Source organism: Amphimedon queenslandica, unplaced genomic scaffold (assembly GCF_000090795.2).
Source record: "Amphimedon queenslandica unplaced genomic scaffold, v1.1 AMPQUscaffold_13522, whole genome shotgun sequence".
Taxonomy (NCBI): domain Eukaryota; kingdom Metazoa; phylum Porifera; class Demospongiae; order Haplosclerida; family Niphatidae; genus Amphimedon; species Amphimedon queenslandica.
The window spans coordinates 237,346-261,068 of record NW_003546242.1 but is presented as its reverse complement, the minus strand read 5'-3'; the positions used below and the strand labels follow the sequence as shown (position 1 = coordinate 261,068).

Sequence of the window (23,723 nt, the reverse complement as noted above, 5' to 3'; positions counted from 1 at the left end):
AAATGAATCTATGGCAAAATGGAGTAAAAGTCTTTTGATTGCTGTACATTGGGTTAAAATTGTGCCTCCAGTATAAGTAATCCAACTTATGTACCGTTGAGAAATTAATGTATATAGATCTACAAGTTTATTCAGTTATTCTTATATTAGCATGGTGTGATTGCAGCAAGGATTGTAGTGTGTGACTTAAAATTCATATATATTATTTTAGATCTAAATGTTCAAATTTCACATTGTTTTTTAGTTCTGACCTTTTGACAATTTAAAATGTTTTTTCTCAGTTGTTCTGTATAGATAAAAGAGAAAGCAGATAGACACAAGCTTATCATTGTACATTCATGTGTGTATGACTTTATTGGATAACACAAATGTGTACACATTTTAATATTATCAATGACACAGATATATTGTATAGTGTAGGGGCAGCTGACACTAAGCATAACAATGATAACATACATAATGCACACCATAACATGCAAATGCACATCATAGGCATGCATAGACATAATGCTACACATCATGCTCATTTAGGCCAAAGACTAGTTCAAAGTAGTTCAGTAATTGAGGCCCAGAAATGTCTTTTCAAAAGAAGCAAAACAGAGAACAATACAAGACACCAAAGGTGCATGGCCTCGTCCTTAAAGCTGCTTGGGCAGTGTTAGCTGACATAGCTACCCAAGCTAAACTGCGAGTAAATTAAGAGAAAAGAATGATGGGACTCTGGGAGTCCCTACAAAAATTTATTTATTTATTTCCTATTTTGAATACAAATTTACAACAGCATATTCAGTTGTACACTCTCTATCCCAAGAGGTGTGTTACGGATTTAAACTATCTGTAAAGTACATGTAATGATTGTGTGTTTGTTAAATCCTTTCCCTCTGTACTATGTGCATAGTATATGTTTAAAAACTTGATCTATGCAAATAGACTTAGTTCATTTTTGGCATTTTTTGGCTTTAAAAACCTGTGTATGGAAAGTAAGATTAGTTCAACAAAGCCTACATAGACTATAATAGTAGAAGTTCACTGTAGGTAAGAGATGCATTGAGAAGAGATTAGACTTGTCTGAAAAGGAGGTCAGTAGGAAATAAATTGGTTCAAAAGAGCTTACATTAGAGAATGTTGCTAATCAATACATGATCTTGGTCAATGGCCAGATCCAATGATAAAAATAATCAATGTGGTTTATAACATGAATAGTAGGCCAAGCAAAAACTATAGACTCTATACATCAAATTCATTAAAACCAAGTTAAGCAAATTAATTTCTTGTGTTAAAAAGTCATAAAAATGCCATGACAAGTGTAGATAAATCTAATAAAAAATTAAGATAAAAAAAATTAAAAAGGTTTATAAAAATGTATTGTAAATGGAGTTACCAAGTTTACTGCAAGTATGATGTCAGGCCTTCATCACCACCTTCTTTAAGCACTTCTCTCCAATCCTCTTTAATTGAATCTGAAGCTGATTTTGATGGACCAGGACCATCTTCACATGAAAATCCAGCCAAAAACTCTTTGCAGGTCTTCAATAGTTCAATCTTTGTTTCTTTCATATCCAAACAGCTTTTAAATTCATCAATCATAGCATCAAATTTTTGAATCCCATCAGTCCTCCTGTGAACAGCTTCAGATATTATTTTGTACCCAAGTAATATATCAGCTATATTGTTGAGAGAATGCTGACTAGCATTCCTTAGGGCTAATAATTTTCTATCCAAAGAATTTTTAATTTTTTTCCTGACAGTCTTTAAATCATACCCTATACACGTTGATAGCATTATACCAATAGAATTATTATCTTGATCTATACCTCCAATTTTAGTTTTTTTCTCAGGAGGTTCAGACCAACCAGCTTCACTATCAAATGTACCATCAGCCATTTCTTGATCAGACAGCAAACTACCTGTATGCAATATATTGTAGTAGCAATTTCTTGATTATAGTCTAGCTATTAATACTTACCTTTTCTTTTCCTTTTTTGATATTTATGTTGATATGGATCATTGGGTGCTAGAATGAGAAAATAAACTAATAACTAATGGGTATTGCTATTTAGCTTATTTAGCTGTATTGATATTATGCAGTACTCTAAAATTTTGTTACCTTTATCTACACAAATAGTTAGTACAAGAGAGTCAGTTGCACCCACTACTGGTATGGAATAAAAAAGTACAGGTACAGCATCACCTGAATGAGCAACATAAACTAAATTAGTAATAGTAGATGGAAGAAGTGAGTTGCTTAATTCTTTTTTGCCAAAATTATCAATATATTGTTGGAAAAACTGAGAAAATAACAGTAATCATAAAATATCAATGAAATTAACAAACTTTGCAAGGTTTAATGCAAGGTTGAACACGCCATCCTTTAAAAAATTCAGGATCTTGTTTTGAGTCGTCAAACACCAGTTCAATAGAGGCACAACCACTTTTAAAATAAAAGGTGGTGCTATTTAAATCCACAACATTGTAAAGCCTTTTTATATGCTATGATTGTTGTTAAATAAAAGTATACACAAATTTGTCACCATACATACCTCAAGAAGAGCATTTAATTGTTTAGTAGCAGCGATTCTCACTTTTTTCCTACTTTCTTCATCAAAAATTACAATGGCATACTTCTTAGCTTTTTTAAGAGCTGCAGGTTGCTTTGGATCATCGTCACAATGATGCTCTTTTTAAAAAATAAAAATAATAGGATAATAAAATTGATTACTTTCAACAGGTGACCCATTGCTTGATTTATCAGATATTGGATCTATAATGTTAATCAATAACAAATAAAAACATCAATGCTTCACCTGCATGAGATGATGAACCAGCTGTAACAGAGCTCTCTGAGGCTCCACTACTTCCTTCTCTATCACCATCACCACCCTCTCCTTCTTCACCACTACCTTCTACGTCCCCATTACTGGCACCCTCTCCTTCCCCATTACCAGCACCCTCTCCTTCTTCCCCATTACCAGCACCCTCTCCTCCTTCCCCATTACTGGCATCTTCTCCTCCATCATCCTCCATAGAGTAGTCATCATTATCATCAATATCTGCAATGGCCTCTTCTTCACTGTAACCAACTATGCAAACTAAAAAACGAAGCTTCTCGTGGTCAATCACTCCATATGTTGAAATGCCAGAAAAATTGCCTCCCTCCATTAAAGAAAACTGGTATGGAACATTGGGGGCAGGAACAGTAATAGGGACTGTAGCAAACTTGAGATAATTGGTGAGGGTTGGGTGGTTTTTAAGATCAATGCAATGTTGCAGTGATAGGCTCAAGGGCTTGAGAAGAGGCTCGGATACAGATATAGCATACACAGCACTAACAAGGACAAAGTTTTTTGGAAACACAAAAGACCCTCCTATAAAAACTTTCACTGCTACTTCAGCTGTCATTGATGGTAAGAGGCTTCCTTTGTGAATTTCAATTGATAATCCATACTTCTGCCAATTGATTGAGCAATGCTCGTCATTTTCAACTGAGAAATATTCTTTCTGTATTATCTGAACACCATTCAAATTATCTACATAAAATGACATTACATAGAATAGGATATAGTATGGAAAAGAGACCTTTACCAATATTTTTAGATGCTTTGTCAAAATCAAAATCAGTTTTATCATGTATCTGGTCTCCTGATCTTCTTTTTAGCCTTGCTATATGCATATTTTGATCATCTATTATTCTCTTCAATTCTTCAATTTTTGTCTGAAACTTTTCTATTATAAAATTAAAAATACTACAAATAACTAGAGCAATACCATTAGCAGTCTGCAAAGAGTTTTGTCTCTCACGGTACTCATGAAGCTGCCTGAATTTAACCTGCAGCTCTGTAGCACCTTCTGATGTTTTGTACCCCTCATGCTTCAAATGTTGACACTACAACAAAATAATAATAAATTATCAAACACTCATATTGGGCGAAACATGAGATTCCCTTCTAAAATAATCAGGGTTAATTTAATAAAAGAGTTAATAGAAACTTAATACTTGCTGTAATTCACTGCTGTTCATTATAAAGGCACACAACTGAAAAATAGCTCTGGTAAAATCAGAAAATAGAAATTGCCAAAAACATGCAATGTCACTCTTAATTTTTGCCATGCACCCTAGCTCCTACAAAAAAATCCTGTATAAATCCCTAAATCCTTTTGCTCTTTTTCTGTCTCTTCTCCTAGCTCTTTCTCTCTTCCACCCTATTTCTCTCCCTTTCTCCCTATTTCACTAACATACCTTCTGTGCAGCATCACTCCAACATTTTTTGTAAGAAATAGAGCTGCAGTGATTACACAGCATTGATTCTTTACTATCCCCCTCACCATAATAGTGCTGATGACTCCCAGAGACCATAAAACATGGAATTGCAAATGCGTATTGGAAATTGAGTATTGCATCATTGTATCTCTTCAAAAAGGAGACACAAGCCTTGAGAAACTTCTCGCATACTTCAACTGCACTGGAAAATGTATCTTCGTTGATATCATTTACTTTTAATTTGACCTTATCTCCTTCGCATACGATCTCCATTTCATACTCATTTTTTGATCTAAACTGAAACCGAGAAACATTATGCTCTGTTGTTCCAAACATGAACACTTCCTTATTCTTCATTAACTCTTCGGTGATGCCAGCAAGTACATCAGGAGGAGAAGCTATGTCATCAATTTCGAAAAAAACATAACCATCTTCACGAAGAGGAATGCTTTTAGCATTGCCGATTCTTGCTACTGGTAAAAAATAATATTGCTGATCAGGATCTAAGGTCTCTTGCTCAACGATAATTGAAGAGCCACTTTCAATAGTAACTGCCATTCCAAATTCTGTAAGGATTTGCATGAAACGGCTTACATTTTTTTCAGAAAGTAAGACACCTCTCACAGACTGTTCTGATACAATACCAAAGGCATATAAATCTTTTGCATGAGGCTCTGAAGGATTAGGATAATACAATTCATTTAGATATTCTGTGAACTTCCAGACATCAATGATGACAAATTCCCTTAGCGATTCAAATTGTGGCACATCTATGTACAAGATGCTACCAAAATCGGTAAATATTTCAAGAAAATCTTCAATATCTATATTCAACCATTTTGCTTCTTTGGTAATGAAACTTTTATCAAAAATGATTGTAGATTTTTGCTGAATTAGAGATGCCAAATAGCTTCGAAAAAGCATCGAACGAAATGGAATATCGATTGTTCTCTCCTTGTATTGATATTTGATAAACTCTTGCATATTTTCTCCAAAGCCCAATACAGAATTTTCGTCTTCCAAATTTACATGTATTATTTCGGGAATCAGACCAAATTTCACCATTTGTGACTTTATAGTCACCTCTGCTTGAGCTGATGAGGCATTTTCTTTTGTTGTAGCAATAAAGGGGACAGATCGCTTTTGTGACCTTTTATGCCCTAGAGTAGCAAAATGTAGGAGTTGTTTTAGTCTCAACCTCTGGCTCATAGCAGTGTCCTTATCTTGTCTTTCGACATATTTCGGATCCAATAGATCTGGATTTCTTTCAAAATCTGAGACATCATTATCAAGGGAAAAGAAAACAAGACGAATATTTCTACGACAGATTGATAACATGATGGGCAGAAGGCCATGGAGAGCTTTATTGACACCGAAATCCATTACATTAAGGAGAGCAAGACCATCCTGTATTAAAGTAAGCTTAAGAGATTCATTGTTACCTTCAATGGATTCCAATTGAGAATATGCTTTGCCTAGCAACCAATGAATATGCTTATCAATTTGTGGATGATCTGTTATCGGCGATGCCAAAATCGAATTCAAGTCGAGATCTTTTCTTCTGTGGGCAAGAATGTGAATTATGGAATAGATTGCCCCATAATGTCTGGTGGCAAAAGACCATGCAAATTCATCGTGAGGAGGTCCTCCAAGAGCACAAAGCTCGTATATCGTTAGACATTGCTCATTCTTTTTTCTCCTCAAGTAGTAATCGAGATTCAGCTTTGCATTCAGTTTCAAATTGATGAATTTTTTAAATGCTCCCTCTAGGACAGACGTCTTTCCTGAGTTAGGTAAACCAATGCCAGCTATAAGACTTGATGTCACTTCAACTGTGTAATTGAAAACCAAGTCTCTTAAACTAGGTTGCACTATAACTATAAAAAAGAATTGTATATTAATGATTCTAAAGTAATTAGCATGCACTATACAACATACTATGCAAGGGGTAATACGATAATAGTAAAAACAAAAATTCGTTGTAAAGCATAATTAGTAATATTATTATTTTATCACTAATACTGGAATAGCAAATACCTAAAAGAAACCCTACGCTATAGTACAGAGTGTAGTTTGTCATAAATGATTAGGAGACATATCAAAAAGTAAAAGTTGGCCAAAGACCATGCACTTATAATCAGAATCAGCTCAAACTATGAACTAATTTGAGGAGATCAATATAATCAGAAAATGCATTATAAATTTTAAAGTCAATTTTTGGAAAAATACTGTAGAGCACTTTACTTTTGGGTGCGGAGCTAAAATTTTGCGGGTTGATAAAAATCAAATTTTTACAGAAATTAATTTTGCAGATTCACAGTATCTATGGTGCCATGCCTTTTATGGCAATCAATCAAATATTTAGCGGATCTTTATTTTCCGATGCATGCTAGCCCGCAAAAACAGTGAAAGTTTTGCTACTCAAAAATATAGCGCTATATGCTTTTTTTTGAAATCTGCTATTTTATTCAAAATTTGAGCTTGAAATTGCTTCACACTCTCAAAATTAATTTTTTACATGGCATATATAAGGACATCAATGTATTAGAAAATGTAATAAAATTGGGGGGGGGGAATTTTAGATTCATTTAACTATCATAGGCTATACCATATAGCAGGTAATTTTCGTGGCGCTTTATTTTTGTAGTTTTGTAGTTTTGGGCCCACGAAATTTAAACCCACAAAATAATTGAACTATTATTGAAGTGCCATCCCTTACAGGCTATGTAGACTGTCAACACAGTAGTAATACAACAATTAGCACAAACCAGTGTGTTATAAATGATATATGGTGCCACACATTCAAAAATTAAAAGTATGCATAGTGTGGGCAGTCAATTTACATAAGCACACAAAGTCATAGTGTATGCAACTATTAGGCTATAAAGCACTGTTGTCGTTTTGCAGTGTGTGTATGGAATATATACACTCTGCTAAATCTTTGAAGTCTGGCTTTATCATACCATAGAGCACAAAATTTGTTAGGGCTATAAATTTTGCGAATTTCACAATTTTTGGAAGACTGGTGAAAGTTACTTCTGCAAAAATCAAACAGTACAAGATGGCAGGTGGCATAAATTCACAAAATTAAATCCACAAAAAGATTTTGAGGCAAATTCACAAAATTTACAGCCCTCAACAATTTTGTGCTATATGGTACTATAAATTATTTTACCATATAAACACCTGGTCCAAATAAACGCTTGTCACAAATAATATTTCTAATTTGCTAAAGATTGTTGGTCCTATGACTTCTATCCAGCTATAAGTTTCTTTTTTTAAATTCTTAATGCAATTTTTTTCCTGCAGTTAAGAAATAAACGCTCAGACGTCTAATCAGGAAAACATGGTGCATTGTATTTGGTAGGGCAGTTCGTCAAAAATACATGTAGTTAAGAGCTTTTGTCTTCTGGTATAATGCATTGTTATGTAGAGATCTTAAGGGGGTGGGTCTGCTTTGTGAAACATAAACTATACAGCCTATGAGATGTAGCTTAGTAGTAAATAGTTTGGAACAGTCCTACCAGCTAGTTTTCGCTTACTAGGTATTGAGGAAACATCAAGTGACACTGGAATATCCTCTATTATGCCTCCATTCACGTCAAGAGGACCACCAACAGAACTGGAATCGTACAAAGGCTCTTTTGAATCACTGTCCTCCATTCTATATAACAATGTGAAACTGCCATAAAGTGATACAACTACAAACTCACTGCTTCTGCTCACTGTAACTCATTGCTTCGAGCCAGGGATATACTAACGTAATCCCTGCTTCGAGCCAAGTTTGCTTTGGAATTCGGGTGGAGCTAGTAGATGCATTGAGGCGTGCCCAAAAATAATTAATTTTCTAAATAATGCGCAGAACAGTTTTACTGCATTTGTCTCTCATCACTTTGCTCTTCCTTTTCCAGGCACTAGGGATAGTCTTATTTTTGAAAGGATACCTCCTAACAAGAGTCGTAATTCCTCAAGACAGTCCAGTGTGTTTTAACTGTTCTCCTCGATACTTTCAAAGTGTAGTATGGATACTAGTAGATGCACTCAGGCATGACTTTGTCTTACATAATTCATCACTGGGTTTTAAAGATGACAGACCATTTTACATTAATCAAATGAGGAACATTCAACATTTTTTGGCTCATAAACCAAGACACACGAAGTTGTATCGTTTTATTGCGGACCCACCTACAACAACTATGCAGCGACTAAAGGCACTGACGACAGGCACTCTACCAACTTTTATAGACATTGGAAGTAATTTTAATAGTTACCAAATACAGGAAGACAATATTATCAGACAATCCAAGAGAAACGGTCTTAAGGTGACATTTTTGGGTGATGACACTTGGATGAGCATGTACCCTGATATGTTTTATGAATCTTATCCATTTCCTTCTCTTAATGTTAAAGATTTGGACACCGTTGATAAAGGAGTGTATGCAAATATCATACCAGTCCTTAAAAGGAATGATTCTGATTTTATTATTGGTCATTTCCTTGGAGTGGATCACTGTGGGCATACTTATGGACCCAATAATCACATCATGAGAGATAAATTGATATATATAGATGATGTCATAAGGTATATTATGTACTATGCAATAACCATTTTATTACTTTAATTCTAGATCAATATTTGAATTGGTAAACAACAATACCATTGTTTTTGTGTTTGGTGATCATGGTATGACTTCAACTGGGGATCATGGGGGACAAACACTTCTAGAAACTGAAGCAGCTCTAGTAGTTTACTCCAAAAGGCCACTTTTTGATGCCAAACAGGTACTTTAGTAATAATCAAAATCACTTCATTATTTTTATTGCCATTAAATATAAGATTAACCCTAGCTTGTGCCAAAGGTGTATGTACTCTTGCTTGTGGGACTTTGGCCCAACTCTTGAGTAACTTATACAAATTTGTAAAAATCCAATTTTTATCAGAATTAGCTCAAATTCCCTGGAACATCTAAATGCCTCAGAATGAATTTTAAAGATGAAAAATTCTTTTATATTCATTTTTACCAAAATTTAGCCTACGACCTTGTAGAGGGACTTTGACCCAATTTTTTAAGTAAATTCAAATTTTGTAAATATTGAATTTTAATTGGAATCAGCTCAGAATTTTCATACAGCACATGAACATGCATACCGTTAGTCGTACTAACGGGTTATTAAGCACCCTTCGTTGTTAAGTGCCTAGTTCTTATTAGGCGCCTAGCTCAATGTAGCTCTTAGCATGGGTTTGTTAAGCACAGTATAAAACAATAAGAGTCCAAGCAGTAGAAGTCCAGATATTTTATAAGCGTTATGGCCATGAACCACACTGTCAAAAGAGTATTCTTTGCCACCCAAGATTGTAAAGCCAATAAAGTGATTAATTAATTATTATTGTAAACCACACCTACTGTATTTATTAAGCACTGAGTCATTATTAAGCGCCTGTTTTTCTGTCATTTTCTGCATAAGCGCCTATGCTTGATAACCCGTTAGTACGTTATATATTAGAAAGACTTTTTAAAGTTGTTACGTATCTTTGTGGTGAACTGGTGATCAAATGAGAAAACATATTTACAGCAAATTTTGATGCCACTAAATTCTGTAAATGCACAAGCTAGTTATTTTTGTGGGATAAATGTGACCATAATTGACAAAAGGTACCTTATGGCGGGTAGTGAAATTTGTCTTTCTAGCCTAAGAAATCCAACTTCCTGAGCCCCATTTATCACAAAAATACTCCACAGGATGCAAAAAGTTACCATGAAACTTTTAGAAACAATGATTGTCTAACAAAGCACTCACAGGTTGATATTTTCCATTATAACGATCAATTTTAAAATCCACCATAAGGGCCCTTTTGTCAATTATGGTCACAAATTTTTAGATTGTGTGTTTTGAAATCTTTATTATGACCAATTCACATGTTCTATGGTAAATTGGTAACAACTGCAATATCATGATTGGATTTTGCTATTATTTTGTCATAGGACTATGGCCAAACAGTGTACCAAACTGATCTAGTACCTACAGTGTCTCTTCTGCTTGGCTTGCCCATACCTTTCTCAAATCTTGGTATGATCATTCCTGAATTATTCATTCCAGTATTAGAACACATTTCACCATATCAATCTAAAATGCATCTCATAAATTCTTTACGAACTAATTCACAGCAGTTACATGCTTTTATCAAGGCACAGAATCGTTTCAGCAATGATATTCCTCATCATGAAGTATTAAAACTTCAAAATGAGTATAGTATTTTAGAAAAAATGTACACTAGTATCAGCAGCACAAATGAGTTATCTGATTTTAAGACAATTGAAAATCAGTATATTAATTATATGGCAAAAGTACGTGAGATCTGTTTATCAGTTTGGACCAAGTTTGATACTAATAAAATGAATGCTGGAGTTATAGTCCTTATTTTACATGTTATATTATTACTAACTATTTTATTCTTCATGACCAAACTTTCTTTCAGCCTTATCTTAGCTAAAGTGAAATTGCTAGATGCTGTATCAGTCATCACAGTAGCATTTCATTCTGTCTCTCTTTTTTCAAACAGTTTTGTTGTCTATGAAGGGAAGATGGTCACATTCTTAATGCAGTCATTTATGGCAGCTCTAATAGTGACTAAATTTCGTGAAGAAGTTTTACAATTAATCCTTAATCATCGAAATCTAAAATGGAATGTATTTATAATACAATTGTACAAAAATGTCGAGCCATGTTTTAAGATCATGGTGTGTGTACATATTTCAAGATATTCTCATGTCTGTAGGGATCAGCAAGATGACTGTACTGTGTTGGAGTTCTTTAGTAAACCTGATGCTCCATTTTCTAGTGGTAACTACTTGATAGCAATTTCAAGTATTTTACAGTCAATTTTCTCGTACTTGATATTTGTTTTGGCAATAGTATATGTGCTGAAGCTTATTAAGAGTGTGTTTCAACCATTTGTATTTGAAAAGCATGCTCAGAAGCTGATTGTGTACTCTTTAGTTGTTGCCCTCTGTGGCATATTCTCAGAAATATTATCTGTTTTCATGTACTGGATTTATGTGGCTGGAGTAATTATTTTAATCTTTTCAATGGTGAAGCTTTCTGTCAATCAATACAGGAAGAATGAGGCAAAGAAAAATTTTAGCATAACATTAGATTCTTACTCATGGATTTTGCTACTAATTTGGATTTCTGTCAGTTTCATTGTTAAAGGGATGAACAACATGCTTCTAATTCCCCTCTCTATCAGCTTGATCCAGTTTATCCTACTGACACAAATTTTGAGCAAAATGCATACAAGTATGTCAATTATGTGCATAAGGGAAATGAGATCGTTAATTTTTTATTTATTATTATAGTTAGCTCATTGTCAAGAGCCACTCTTTGCTCACTTCTTAGCTACCAGTTTTTCTTCAGTTTTGGTCACCAAGCAACTATAACAAGCCTTCATTTTGATGCCGCTTTTGTCGGGGTATATGGTGAAATGACTCCTCTCAAGCTACCAATAGCTGGTTTATTTGTCACAATCAATACACTGGCATCACAGGTACATAACAAGAAGTATTCCATTATTAATAATAATTATTTTTTAATATTTTTGGCAGGTTTTATCAGCTTTAGTAGTCCCTTTATTACTACCTTGTCAAACTTGGCTTAAAAATGGAAAAGTGGTACTTTCAACAATGCATCAAATGCAACTGATTTGCACACTGTTAGGAACTGTGAAGGTAGACTATAATTGTGTTTCATAATAAACATCATGACAATTGTATTTTATAGCTCCTTTGCTCTGTTGTCGCTGCTTTTGCACTGAGACGTCACCTCATGGTATGGGCAGTATTTGGACCTCGTTTCATGTATGAAGCTGCATTTCAGTTTATTTTCATTGTAACAACAGTGTCAAGTTACTTACTAGTATTGTTATTATGAAATTTACTTAGATTTAAATTTTGTTATAAATTGTTCTCTTCTCTTCTCACGTTGCTTCATAACTTTTTGATCTTGTCTCTGCTTAACTTCCTCTGATGGCTCAAATTTGCTCCTCAAAATTCTCTTTACGGCACTAAAACTGATTCCAAAGCGGACTTGAAGCTTGTCTACGGTCCACTCCTGTGGGTAATCCCTGTACAACATTCTCAAATGATCCATTTGTGATCTTGACAGTCTTTTCATTGGGGTCCAAGGCTGTTTTGGCTTCCTATACACATTAGTGTTATCATTAATTACCATACATTGCTTACTCTGTAGATTCCTTCATACAACTTTGCAGTAAGTGAAAAAATCTTCTGTGAAAGAACATATTCTTCATTTTAGCAGACATGTTTTAATGGGCGTGTTTTACACACGTGTCATCACGCAATATCAGAATAATAGTTTTTTATTTGTCAATGTTTAAAATTAGAGGGTCTTTATTTCTGTCATTAAGGTGTTCTTGTATAATTAGCCCGTATTCCTTCCTACCCAGTAAATCATATGCTAGTGGTAGGGTTTGAAGTATGAGATCATGGAATTGTTGATCACCATGACAGAAGAGATCGGTCCCTAGTTCCAGTCCCATTCCATAATCGCATTCGTCATTAGCGAATTGGACAAATGTAACAAGTTCCTGCAATGAATCTTGCAACTTTTCCTTTGCACTGTTATTCTTACATGAAACTATCTTGTCAAGTAATTGACGAAGCTCCCCTATAAGGTAAAGAATAGAATTTAAAATTTTGATCAATTGGTAAGGTCATTATTTTAAATCACTTACATGTATTTTATAAATTATTGCCCTTTTACACATACATGTTTAGTCAAAGCAACAATAATCAATTAATTAATTCTTTAAAGGTCCCTGTTAATGATAAGAATCAGTTATATCATATCCAGGGTGGCTCACTTTTGGAGGGGCAAGGCTTTTGCGAGTGACCTAACCCAGTTTTTTAATGACTACACTTAAAATTGGCAGATGCCCCATAACTCCAAAATTTGTTCTAAATATAAAACTTTCTTAGCAAAAGGGCACACAGCATGTGTCAACAAATTGGGATGACTTCAGTTCAGAGCCATTTTTCTTATGAAAATACATGTACATGTACATGTAGCATATGGGTTTCAAAATAATTAGAGTGACTGCCAAAGTATGGGCAATCAAGTCATATTGCCAACTTTACCCATGGTTTACCTGAAAGTACATAAGTGTTAAAGTGTGTGCATATAAAGTAAACAGACATATTGCCAGATACATGTACATGTACCATGCAGGATGCTTATTACTGTAAAACACCACTTTATGTACCCTGATGGCCTGATCACCAATATGTCTTCTGTAAGAAAAGATACACCATGCTTTATAGAGTCATTTACTGTGTGCATGAAAATTCTAAAGCCTGAACTACAGAAAATTAATAAAAATCAAAGCCTGAGTAGGGGCATGTGATTAAAAGAAACATGCCAGTAGAGAGTTTTAAAATTCATCAAAAATCCAATTTTGATCAGAATCAGCTTGAACTCTTTTCACCCAAACGAACAACTATAATTATAGCTAGAAAGAATGTAACACATTGAGGGGCTCTGCCTCCTGGCCACACCTCCCAGTCCCGCCCTCAAACATACGCATACATACATACATAAATTCTCATAAGTAAGGGCTTTGCCAAAATTAATTATGCATCAAATAAAATCTAAAAATAGAGAATGCTCTCCTTGTGATTTCTGTTGCAATACCCTCGACAATCTACTGACTAGAAGCTACATACGTAAGTACTATGCCAAAAATTTTGTGGGACGCCCAATTTATAACAATACAGGCCATAATTTTAATGTTATTACAACTACTGGCCACTAAATTTTGACTTAAAAATACACAATACACCATACATTCCTAGTGTGATATAATTACGTTGCAAAGTTTTAAGCAGGTCTATTATGAGAAAATTTTTTTGACTGTTATGCTAAGCATTCTTAATTATGTAAACTATGTAAGCACAAACGGCTATAGTAAGTATACATTACTACTGACACTGTGTAGAGGTAGGATGCATAATTGTAGTTACATTACACAAACAAATTGTATATTTTACAGAAGGTTAGTTCAGATGTTCCAAGCTATTATAAATTAGTCATACCTCATATGGTAGTTATTAGTATTAATTGCTACATGTATTTGCCACAGTAATCCTACACAACAAGTTACATGTACAGTACATGTAGCGGATATGTACATGAACATGTATGTACTGTGTATGTACATGTAGCAATATTGGTTATGAAACAAATATGCTACTGATTATATATTCAGTTGAAAATTTACTTTAAACCTAGTATTTGTAAGATTTCAATTAAATAAGGTATAATTGACTAAACAAGAGAAAGCTTAATAAAAATATTGGTCCTCAACTACTCATAGTATTGGTTCATTCAAAATCTAGCAACAAAAACTGGTGCACTAAAATTAAACAGTATCCAAATGAGCTTGAGCAAAATAGCCAATAAAAATTCAAGATTGCTTACTTAGTACTTACATTAATGGCAATGCCAAATTTTAATTATAATAAGGCATGGGTTACTATCATAAGAAATGTGTAGAACAATGTTACAATATAGCTATTAGATTTAGCATCACACTTATTACTTATAATGTTAGTATTATGACACTTACTGTTGGTCATGGTAAGTGGTCTATATCCTACGTCAAGTTGAGGGTCAACAGGTACATTCATTCCAATACCGTTGAAGCACACAGAAACTGTTTTTCTACCAGATGGCTTTATATCCTTCATATTGAGTCCTAATTCAGTTCCTTTATCAACAAGTGAAGTCTCCAATGCCTTGAGCTCCTTTCTACAATCCTTTGATAAGTCCGGTTTCTTTAGCGCTATAGACACTTCTTTCCTACATGTACAGATTAATTGAAGGACTCATTGTTAATAATGCATGAAAGCTAGCACAAATACTGTTTTAACTAAATTACTTACTTGACTGCAGCAAAAATATTAAGACCACAGTGTTTCAGTTGGCATCCTTCAGAGCTAGTATTACATACCATAAAGGTGTCAGAGACGCCATTAGGCTCATCCCTATAACACACAATTATATATGTAAATTAAAAATTTTAACATACTGTATAACACTTTAATTTGGTGGAGTTTTATTTTGGCAATTGGCAGTTTGCAAGCAGAACCGCCAATATTAAAACCGCCAATCATTAATATGCATGCTCAGTAATGCACGTGTACACAAAAATCGCCAAATTAAAAACTGCCAATTACAATTTTATAGCAAAATCGCCAAAATAAAGCGTTATACGGTAGTACATGTATATACCACATTTAGCCATTACACATTTTCAGCATTTTTATATACAGTAGTCATCAAAATGATAGAAATTATAGACAAAAAACAATCATACATGGAAACACAAAGCGTAATGTGCTAAATATTTACTTCTTATTTTGCTAACTTTTTAAACATTGGGGACAATAATACTATATTCTACCACATACAAGTATATTTACAATAAATTACCTGTAATAACCAATGTGGTACCCTGTCACATTTTTTTCAGATGTCTCATCTCTTGCAAGAACTGTTATTAACTCAGGAGGATCATAATAATAACGATAATGAAGGACACACTGGGATGAAGCTGGCAACAATCCTGCAAGCTCATGATAAGGACCAACTAACTGCATATCAATAGAAGAGAGTGAATCTGGCAAAATGGAAGAGAGAAAATTACCGTACTTAACAGATGAAGGAACAAAGCAAGAAAATATAGAGATGTAGCAAGGTAATGCTTTGTGTACATGTGTATGTGTTCAATACATTTATTTGGTAAAAAAAACTAAATTAAAAACACCAATGAAGCCATTCAATCACTCAATCAACATGCACATTAACATAATGATGTCTTACTCAAAGGATCACTTGGTTTCATAATTTTACAAAACTCCCAAAACTGATAAAAGTCGTCTGGCATTTGAACAAGAAATTTTCTTTTGATATTTTCCTTCACGTCATCCTCACTTGAAATTACACTCACTTTATCTGTAGACCCTTCTTCAGACAATGGCTCCATATTACGCTTCGACTGAGAAGAACCTCCACTATCTGATAAAGACCTAACTCTTTTTCTAGTGGCAGGTAAGCTAGCAGGCACATCCTTTACATGTGGATTCAGTCAGAATATTAAATAGAGTCTATCATGCGTATTAAATACCTCGCTTTTGTCTACGTTATTATGATGCTGGCCAGATAAAGAAAGGTCTTCTGCTGGATGAGAATAGTCTTTAAAGTGCTGGGGGTTCTTACGATAGCAGGCACTGCCGTATTTGCATTCTGGTTTACTCTCGCCTGCAGCCATTATTTATTTTTATTATTAATTTTTTCCAGACACCACACCCTTCATTAACAAAAAAAATTAAAAAGGTAACACCAAAAGTAATGTACTCTTGGTAACACTGAACATCATTGTTTGTATTAGTTAAACAGAGACAGAATGCAATCACATTGATGATAATGTATTTAAGACACATGTAGTTTATAAGATGCTGATCCGTTAGCCATAAAAGACCCGGGGTTTGTAGCTGGTGCAGATGATGGTGGGGTCGATAATCGGATAGAGGGCTCAGTCATTCTTCGATCAGGTGCAGGCTCAACTGACACAGATCCATGCCGAGTAAAACTTCTTAGTAGACCCACACTTAATCTCACAGCTTGAATAGCAGCCTAAAATGTATTAATGAAAGAGAATAGTGCAAATTTTGAATAAAAAGAATCATTGATTCCCACAATGCACATGTAAATTACAAAGGATTTAACAAAGAACTCACGAGTAATTTCCTTCTCCTGCGGAGCTTCTTCAGCCTCTCAGTATTAATTCTTGCAGCTTGACTTGTAGACTATAATAATAATAATAATAATAATAATAATAATAATAATAATAATAATAATAACACATACAATAAATTGCAATAATTATTATAATGGTACTTACTCCATTAATCCATTTATGTTCCTGTGCATCAATGCTTGTCAAACGTTTCCTAAAAATATCAATAACAATTAGAAACATCATGCATTGGCTTCACAAACAATGGTAATATAGTAATTAATGTCATCTTGTTTTCTTTATTACAAACAAACAGTGCTAATGTATCAATACAGTACATCTGCAGTACATTATCTACCTTGGGTCACTGATGAGTAAACTTGATATGAAATCCTTGGCAGCATCTGTTATATCATCATACCCTTCCTCTGGATCTGATTCTGGGAATTCAAACTCTCCTTCGGTGACATTTTGAATAGTCTCTGCATCATTATCACCCAAAAATGGAGAACAACCTGTCAATCTGTACAAAATGATAAACAAATTTTAACATTTTAGCCAACAAACGAGCAAGTATAATGACATAAGTACTTGTGGTACACTGGAAGTTGTATTACACACGTTTTAAATACCAAATATGGTAATACACTACATAATTTTAATGCTATGTAGCAATATGAGATGTTTTATGTGGTCAATTATGATAATATAAACTACTCTATAGAATGTATTCTCATGAGAGCCTATATCATAATTAGGATGACAATGAGCAGTGACTTACAAGCAAAATGCAATGACGCCAATTGCCCTAATTAAAAAGAAAATAAATAAGAGTGTAGCCCAACTAAACTATGTGTGCATTACCACATATCAGCAGCACAAGTGACAGGGTCATAATTCAGCACTTCAGGGGCTGCAAAAATAATAAACACAATCCAAATATGTAACTTGCTTACCGACGAATTCAGGCGTTCCAGCTAATGCTTTTACTGCTTTATCTTTAGTCAAATGTTGACAAGTACCAAAGTCAATGATCTTTAATTCCTTTGCTGATTCATCTTTCAGCACTATATTCTCAGGCTAAGTAATTAAGATACTATAATTACTACAGCAGTTCACATTTCCTTAATCACACTATGTACTATAGTTATGACAAGGAGAGTAAACAGGATGGTGGGGTGTACATGTACAGCAATGTAATACATCTAACATGCCAGTAACATTCTGATACAGCACTCAAACATAATTAAAATTCTATCAGTGCATGTTTAGCAAATGGCACACTCCTACTTGATACATGATCTGTCACAACAAATTGCTGTTTTGTTTTTCATAGCATTATTTCGTTACAAGAGGAATGAGCAACAGATTCATTCACATGAAAATGCCAAATCATAATTATGACTATACCTTTAGGTCCAAGTGGCATATGTCCCTTTTATGCATGTACTCTAGCCCGGACAATATCTGTTTCATAAAGAATACAGCCTCAGCCTCTTCAACATAGTCCTTTGTCACACAATAGTCAAACAGTTCTCCTCCATTTAAACTAAATACAAAACAGGATAGTAAAATATGACAATCATACATATTCTGCATATCTCCCTGCACATGGTCACCATAACACATGCATGCCCATTCAAGTGCTTACAGCTCAGTGACTAGGATATAGCTCGTTTTGTCAGGAACGTAGTCGATAAACTGTAAGATGTTCGGATGGCTTAACTGTCTCATTATGGCAACTTCTCTCTCGACGTCATCTTTCTTGTTGTGCCTTCCTTTCATCACTTTTATAGCTACGAAGCTGTTGGTAGCTTTCTCAGTGCAGCGATAGACTACACCAAACTTGCCCCTTACAAATAAAACAATAATCAACTTGGTCTCTGCATAGGCACTTACTTAGCTATTTCTGCCACAACATTATAGTTTTCTTGAACGTATTTGGGGACATCTTTAGAAGACATGATGATCACTCACTGTAACGACAGCGCTATTGCATTTCCTTTTATCATTAGAGAGATACTCCCACTAAGGCGTCATTAATGTTAATTAACACAATAATCATTATTAATTAACAATAAATAATAATATGAAGGCAATGATAATATTATTATAATAAAAATTATTTCAAACAACATATGAGGTAGACACTACACCATCAATATTTACAAAAAGAGAGTTCCTTGGATTGCTGAAAGGTGAAAGTCCATTGACAAGCTCAGCAGCAACGTCTTCACGACCAATCCCAGTCAAAGCATCAACCAGCATCACTACTGTTTCATGACTCCTGTTTTCCCATGCTAATAATAATTTATCAGTAGGACTGCCCATATCAGACGAGACATCTATGACTGGAACATCCTCTTGAACACCTAACTGTAGAGCAAGGAGGCACCAATCACGACCAAATGGGTCAGGAGGGTCCAGCATACGGCAAAGCTCAACTCTTGTCTTAAGAGGGATATCTCTTATTGATGTAAAAGGGGCAGATTTGACAGATATCTCTAATTCTTTACAGCCACAGCAAAGAAGATCAACTATGCTCTCTCCAGAGCCAATCTCTGCATTAGGACTATTCAAAACTCCAGTGTTCCTTTCGGCATTAAATATTTCCATTGACGAATACATGTGAGGGTTTTTCTGATGCTCCGCCATTGATCGAGTACTCAGAACCTTAAGCGTGAAGCTAGTTCCAGGATTTGAATCAAGTATGATATTACTCAATATTTCGTAAAACTGTTGGAGAAGAGCAAAGCATTCGGTACGACAATCCTCAGTGCCTCTAACAGCAATCTCTATGCTGCGATTAGGCTCCGGCTGTCTGACACATATCTCAACCTCACCTCGACAACACTTGAGACCATCACTCCAGAATATGACCTCTTGATCCTCAATATCATCAGAGAATATGTTACGAATATGAAGCTGTGCCCGGGGGAATACACTCGGAGAAAATATATTTGCTTCAGAAGACGTCTCAAGTCTAATACCAGCATACACAGTCAGTTGAGGGTCCTTCTCCCACAAGCCATAAAGAGGCTCCATTCTGATAAGCAGTGGGAATTGATATGCCTCTCTGTTCCCTACTGGCTGGCACAATTCAAAATGTTCCATTAAATGAGCAACGGAGAGAGGATCGAGCTCAGGATAGACACGCCGTATCTCCCTTAAGGATATAAGACCAGTAACCGAGTTGAACTGAGGAGAGAGTGAGTCCTCTGGCGCTAATGCTGGACCAAATATCCTCTGCCCCAACCAATCAGGATTGAGTACCAGCAAATTCTCTAGTTTCCCTTCAGTTATATAAATGATCTAAAATATTTAAAATGACTATATCATAATTATTATAACTAATCACTGGTTTTACTATAATGTATGCATGTATATGTATAATGCATGTACATGTATAACGCATGCGATGCATAATGTATGCACGTGTGCAACAAATTAGTGTGGGATTGTACATGTTGGTGGAATGCATATGTAGCAACACAAACACTGAAAACACTTGAACTCACTTCTCCAGTATCATTCAGTGCCTTGGCAACAAGTTGCAGGGTCTCAGGAGTGACAAGAGGGTTCACTTGCTCCTGTACACACAAAAGAAACGCCTCCCACGTCATGACAGGAAACTGTGAATACTCTTTTCTCCAGGTGGGCAGTGTCTGCTGCAATGTAGTAACAAGCTGAGGGACCCAAGGCTGCTCCTATTAAATAACAACACAAATAAATCTATGAAATCCGACTCTCCATTCATGAGTCACTATTGTCGTATTCATGAGTCACTATTGTCATATTCATGGACACATGAGGCAGTATGTGGTGGGTAGGTCACATCTTCGTATGGCGTGCTCAAATTACAAACTGACTAGACTACGTGTATTTACTGCTGTTACACGATCAAGTAAGCATTATTCAAAGAATTCAATGTCATGTAGGAAAGATTAATATCTATCTCTCATATTAACATAACAGAATGGTGTAGGTGTAACAGTGCATAAAGAGAATTGAGGGGGATACCAGTGTATTTGTATTGTGGCATGCAAGCAATGCTTACCTTTAACATTGATTGTCTCAAAGTTCCAAGTAAACTACGTAGTGACTGTATTTCTCTTCCTCTTGGTTGACGACAATCCAAACAAAATACTTTATCGGTAAACATGAAATGATGTCCAAACTCCCCCACTAACTGCTGTAACAACCTTTTAGGCTCTTGTACGGACATTATGCGATCCTTGACTCCATTAGAGCTAGTCCTCATGTGTGACGTGGTAGCATCAAAATGATCTTCCATGTTATATCCAAATAGAATCGGTGGTAGTTGGTTTGGATTGTCGGCAAAACTCTGAACCAGAATAACAAAGGGCTTCTGGCCAGCATGACCACCATAATGAATGAATTTGCTTGGACGGTGCTTTGACTTGATCATGGCCAGCCAGAATCGAACTTGAGCTAACTGTTGTTCATATGAATGAAGACGATTGTACATAACAATATATATTGTATTCCTTGACTCAAGGAAGTACTCATGAGTGAGGTAATAGTCTTTATGGCCAGAGAAATCCCATACACTAAACTCACCAGCATTAGGTATGTTCAATTGCTCCACGCAAAACCCAAACGTGTGACGATATGCTGCTGGACCAAGATAGCTACCTCCAAACTTTGTCGGACGAAGTGAGCGAAGGAATCTGGCTTTTAAAGATCCAATGAGTGTTGTCTTCCCAACATCAGCTGCCCCACATACCAAAAGCCTCACTTTGTTGACTTGAACCATTCCCAGAGTTATTTCATGGAGACACTTGTCTCTCATTCCTTCCTAACAATATAAGGGAATGCTATGATATGAACTGAATGTGCTGAACCGAGTGTAATAATTCTTGTTGTTTACCTGGTGTAATGTCTTTAGCATAGCAGCTAAGGAATTATTACCAGTAGAGGCTGCCAATTGATCAACAGTTAATCCTTCCTAAAGAAATAGACAATGGAATACTACATGTATATAAACAGTTTTACTGTCTGCTTACATTATCTTGTATATTCAAGTCACTACCAGCTGAACACAAATGCCTTGCAATCTCAATGTGGTTATGTAGTGCGGCTAAGTGCAGTGGAGTCATTCCTTGCTAAAATGAGGTTGAGGGATGATGTTTGAAACAATCTAACATACCTTATTACAGACATTAAGTTTACAGTGAGCTGCAAACAATGTGTGAACAAGCGAAAGTTTACCATCTTTACATGCTTCATGAAGCGGGGTGTTACCGTTCTATAATCACAAAACAATAACAATAAACAATTAAAGGAAAATTCTTACTTTGTCTTGTATGTTTAAGTTACAGCCCTGTTCACAGAAGAACTGAACTATATCTAAGTGATTCCTTTTAGTTGCTAAGTAAAGTGGAGTTTGGCCTTCCTACAAAAGTAACAAATGATCTTGAAGGGCAAGTACAGAAACTGGATTCTTGACATACCTTATTTACAGCATTCAAATCAGATCCTTTCTCACACAAATATCGAACAATTGTATAGTTCCCTCTAACTGATGAAACATGAAGAACTGTATCGCCATCTCGATTAGTAAGACTCAGAGAAGAGCCTGCTAGTATCAGCCTCTCTACTATATTCTGAAAACCATGCCAACAAGCACACAACACAGGTGTATCGCCATCCTATATATTATAAGTATTTAATTCAGGCATACATGAACTTACATTATCTTGAATGTCGAGGTTAGCATTAAAAGATATAAGTGATTCTAGTACATCAGGGTGACCATAACGAGCAGCAACATGGGTAGCTGTTTCACCAGACTAGAAAACACAACAATAATTAAAGCTAGTTTACTCTAAGCTTACTTTATCTTGATGATTAATGTCAACTCCATTAGAGCACAAATATATCACAACGTCATTGTGGCCATGTCTTGAAGCCCAGTAAAGAGGTGTGTCTCCTTGCTGCAGTGATAGAATGTAATTAAAAATAATGGATAGTCTCGCCTAGCCTTTATGTGGGCAATAACCAACTAGTAATATACTAAACACACAATAGTTTAATTGTTTAATTACATAGGTTTAACATAATGGGGAAAATGATGCCAAAGTATATACTCATAACACGCGTGTTCCTAATCTTGTTGCCAAATATGCTTCCCTATAGCAATAGTAACAAATTTACTTTATCTGAAATGTCAAGACGAGCTCCAAACTGTCGTAATTCTTTAACTATTTCTAATCGCCCGTAACCTGCAGCAATATGGAGAGCTCCCTCTCCATGCTGTTAATTAGAATGCATACTAACAATGTGAGCTAAAATGATACATACCTTATTGGTTGCATCAACATTAACACTCTCATTCGTCAGAAGATTTCTTAGAGTTGCTAAGTTGCCATTATCAACAATCTTCAGAAGATTTTGCGTCAGATTCTAAGGCATCACAAAAAAGGAGGCATGAGGTGGGAGTGGGAACTGAATCCTTACCTGATCACTCTTCTTTGCCATGAATGCAGATAGATATAGCGTACACACCCACTTTTCGCTTCAAACTTTTCAGAGGCAGAACGATATGCTTCACAGTGCCTAGGACTGCTTCTCTCTTCTTCTCAGAAGTGAGAGGTGATCGCGACAAGCGACAACACAAGCACTTGCGTT

The 23,723-nt window shown here is 35.3% G+C and overlaps 5 protein-coding genes across 8 annotated transcripts; 1 reads left to right on the top strand and 4 right to left on the bottom strand.

Annotated features, from left to right (window-relative positions):
* Positions 1 to 1,113: 1,113 nt before the first annotated feature.
* On the bottom strand, positions 1,114 to 8,055 carry LOC109582895 (uncharacterized). Of its 2 annotated transcripts, XM_019997976.1 has the most exons (14): positions 7,972 to 8,051; positions 7,801 to 7,922; positions 4,238 to 6,135; positions 3,766 to 3,883; positions 3,583 to 3,723; positions 2,805 to 3,527; positions 2,720 to 2,761; positions 2,541 to 2,677; positions 2,335 to 2,490; positions 2,108 to 2,288; positions 1,967 to 2,014; positions 1,815 to 1,907; positions 1,382 to 1,763; positions 1,114 to 1,316 (listed from the first exon to the last, which is right to left on the bottom strand). In XM_019997976.1, exons 1-13 carry the CDS (start codon positions 7,992 to 7,994, stop codon positions 1,387 to 1,389), a joined length of 4,059 nt encoding a protein of 1,352 aa, XP_019853535.1. In that variant the 5' UTR covers positions 7,995 to 8,051; the 3' UTR covers positions 1,114 to 1,316; positions 1,382 to 1,386. The 2 variants fall into 2 exon arrangements, with proteins under 2 accessions (XP_019853535.1, XP_019853576.1); XM_019998017.1 differs by lacking the exons at positions 1,114 to 1,316; positions 1,382 to 1,763; positions 1,815 to 1,907 and having other exon boundaries at positions 1,989 to 2,014; positions 2,108 to 2,191; positions 7,972 to 8,055.
* Positions 8,056 to 8,105: 50 nt separating this feature from the next.
* LOC100633835 (GPI ethanolamine phosphate transferase 3-like) lies at positions 8,106 to 12,205 on the top strand. Of its 3 annotated transcripts, none has more exons than XM_019997395.1 (7): positions 8,106 to 8,840; positions 8,887 to 9,040; positions 10,243 to 11,101; positions 11,174 to 11,557; positions 11,617 to 11,804; positions 11,863 to 11,985; positions 12,038 to 12,205. In XM_019997395.1, the coding sequence occupies exons 1-7, from the start codon at positions 8,113 to 8,115 to the stop codon at positions 12,185 to 12,187; spliced, it is 2,586 nt and encodes an 861-aa protein (XP_019852954.1). In that variant the 5' UTR covers positions 8,106 to 8,112; the 3' UTR covers positions 12,188 to 12,205. The 3 variants fall into 3 exon arrangements, with proteins under 3 accessions (XP_019852954.1, XP_019852911.1, XP_019852855.1); XM_019997352.1 differs by having other exon boundaries at positions 10,243 to 11,125; XM_019997296.1 differs by having other exon boundaries at positions 10,243 to 11,557.
* Positions 12,206 to 12,615: 410 nt separating this feature from the next.
* LOC100633707 (histone PARylation factor 1-like) lies at positions 12,616 to 16,629 on the bottom strand. Its single transcript, XM_003382325.3, has 6 exons — positions 16,461 to 16,629; positions 16,157 to 16,403; positions 15,767 to 15,953; positions 15,217 to 15,318; positions 14,901 to 15,133; positions 12,616 to 12,943 (listed from the first exon to the last, which is right to left on the bottom strand). Exons 1-6 carry the CDS (start codon positions 16,602 to 16,604, stop codon positions 12,636 to 12,638), a joined length of 1,221 nt encoding a protein of 406 aa, XP_003382373.1. The 5' UTR covers positions 16,605 to 16,629; the 3' UTR covers positions 12,616 to 12,635.
* A 32-nt stretch (positions 16,630 to 16,661) lies between these two features.
* LOC100636856 (death-associated protein kinase 2-like) lies at positions 16,662 to 19,106 on the bottom strand. The gene is made up of 10 exons (XM_003382346.2): positions 18,972 to 19,106; positions 18,724 to 18,924; positions 18,483 to 18,621; positions 18,029 to 18,152; positions 17,937 to 17,985; positions 17,854 to 17,880; positions 17,431 to 17,595; positions 17,238 to 17,286; positions 17,074 to 17,142; positions 16,662 to 16,969 (listed from the first exon to the last, which is right to left on the bottom strand). Exons 1-10 carry the CDS (start codon positions 19,034 to 19,036, stop codon positions 16,766 to 16,768), a joined length of 1,092 nt encoding a protein of 363 aa, XP_003382394.1. The 5' UTR covers positions 19,037 to 19,106; the 3' UTR covers positions 16,662 to 16,765.
* Positions 19,107 to 19,167: 61 nt separating this feature from the next.
* On the bottom strand, positions 19,168 to 23,660 carry LOC100633578 (death-associated protein kinase 1-like). Its single transcript, XM_019997106.1, has 13 exons — positions 23,553 to 23,660; positions 23,397 to 23,498; positions 23,250 to 23,348; positions 22,931 to 23,029; positions 22,787 to 22,885; positions 22,547 to 22,744; positions 22,390 to 22,488; positions 22,243 to 22,341; positions 22,100 to 22,198; positions 21,964 to 22,041; positions 21,130 to 21,891; positions 20,591 to 20,779; positions 19,168 to 20,384 (listed from the first exon to the last, which is right to left on the bottom strand). The coding sequence occupies exons 1-13, from the start codon at positions 23,571 to 23,573 to the stop codon at positions 19,200 to 19,202; spliced, it is 3,129 nt and encodes a 1,042-aa protein (XP_019852665.1). The 5' UTR covers positions 23,574 to 23,660; the 3' UTR covers positions 19,168 to 19,199.
* Between the last annotated feature and the right edge of the window lie 63 nt (positions 23,661 to 23,723).

Bases quoted from the DNA above. Each gene is read 5' to 3' on its own strand.
- LOC109582895 (XM_019997976.1), bottom strand. From the start codon at position 7,994: ATGAGTTACAGTGAGCAGAAGCA. The intron at 2,015-2,107 runs GTAACAAAATTT...TTCTCATTCTAG, and splicing joins AACTATTTGTGTAGATAAAG to CACCCAATGATCCATATCAA. The intron at 1,764-1,814 runs GTATAGATCAAG...CAACGTGTATAG, and splicing joins GAAAAAAACTAAAATTGGAG to GGTATGATTTAAAGACTGTC.
- LOC100633835 (XM_019997296.1), top strand. From the start codon at position 8,113: ATGCGCAGAACAGTTTTACTGCATTTGTCTCTCATCACTTTGCTCTTC. The intron at 8,841-8,886 runs GTATATTATGTA...CTTTAATTCTAG, and splicing joins TATATAGATGATGTCATAAG to ATCAATATTTGAATTGGTAA. The intron at 9,041-10,242 runs GTACTTTAGTAA...ATTTTGTCATAG, and splicing joins CACTTTTTGATGCCAAACAG to GACTATGGCCAAACAGTGTA.
- LOC100633707 (XM_003382325.3), bottom strand. From the start codon at position 16,604: ATGGCTGCAGGCGAGAGTAAACCAGAATGCAAATACGGCAGTGCCTGC. The intron at 15,954-16,156 runs GTAAGACATCAT...CCATTTTGCCAG, and splicing joins GAAACCAAGTGATCCTTTGA to ATTCACTCTCTTCTATTGAT. The intron at 15,134-15,216 runs GTAAGTAATTTA...CTGTACATGTAG, and splicing joins AATATTTTTGCTGCAGTCAA to GAAAGAAGTGTCTATAGCGC.
- LOC100636856 (XM_003382346.2), bottom strand. From the start codon at position 19,036: ATGTCTTCTAAAGATGTCCCCAAATACGTTCAAGAAAACTATAATGTT. The intron at 18,925-18,971 runs GTAAGTGCCTAT...TTTATTTGTAAG, and splicing joins GTTGTGGCAGAAATAGCTAA to GGGCAAGTTTGGTGTAGTCT. The intron at 17,986-18,028 runs GTAAGCAAGTTA...TTATTTTTGCAG, and splicing joins TGGAACGCCTGAATTCGTCG to CCCCTGAAGTGCTGAATTAT.
- LOC100633578 (XM_019997106.1), bottom strand. From the start codon at position 23,573: ATGGCAAAGAAGAGTGATCAG. The intron at 23,349-23,396 runs GTATGTATCATT...TCTAATTAACAG, and splicing joins ATGTTGATGCAACCAATAAG to CATGGAGAGGGAGCTCTCCA. The intron at 22,042-22,099 runs GTAAGCAGACAG...CTATTTCTTTAG, and splicing joins ACTTGAATATACAAGATAAT to GAAGGATTAACTGTTGATCA.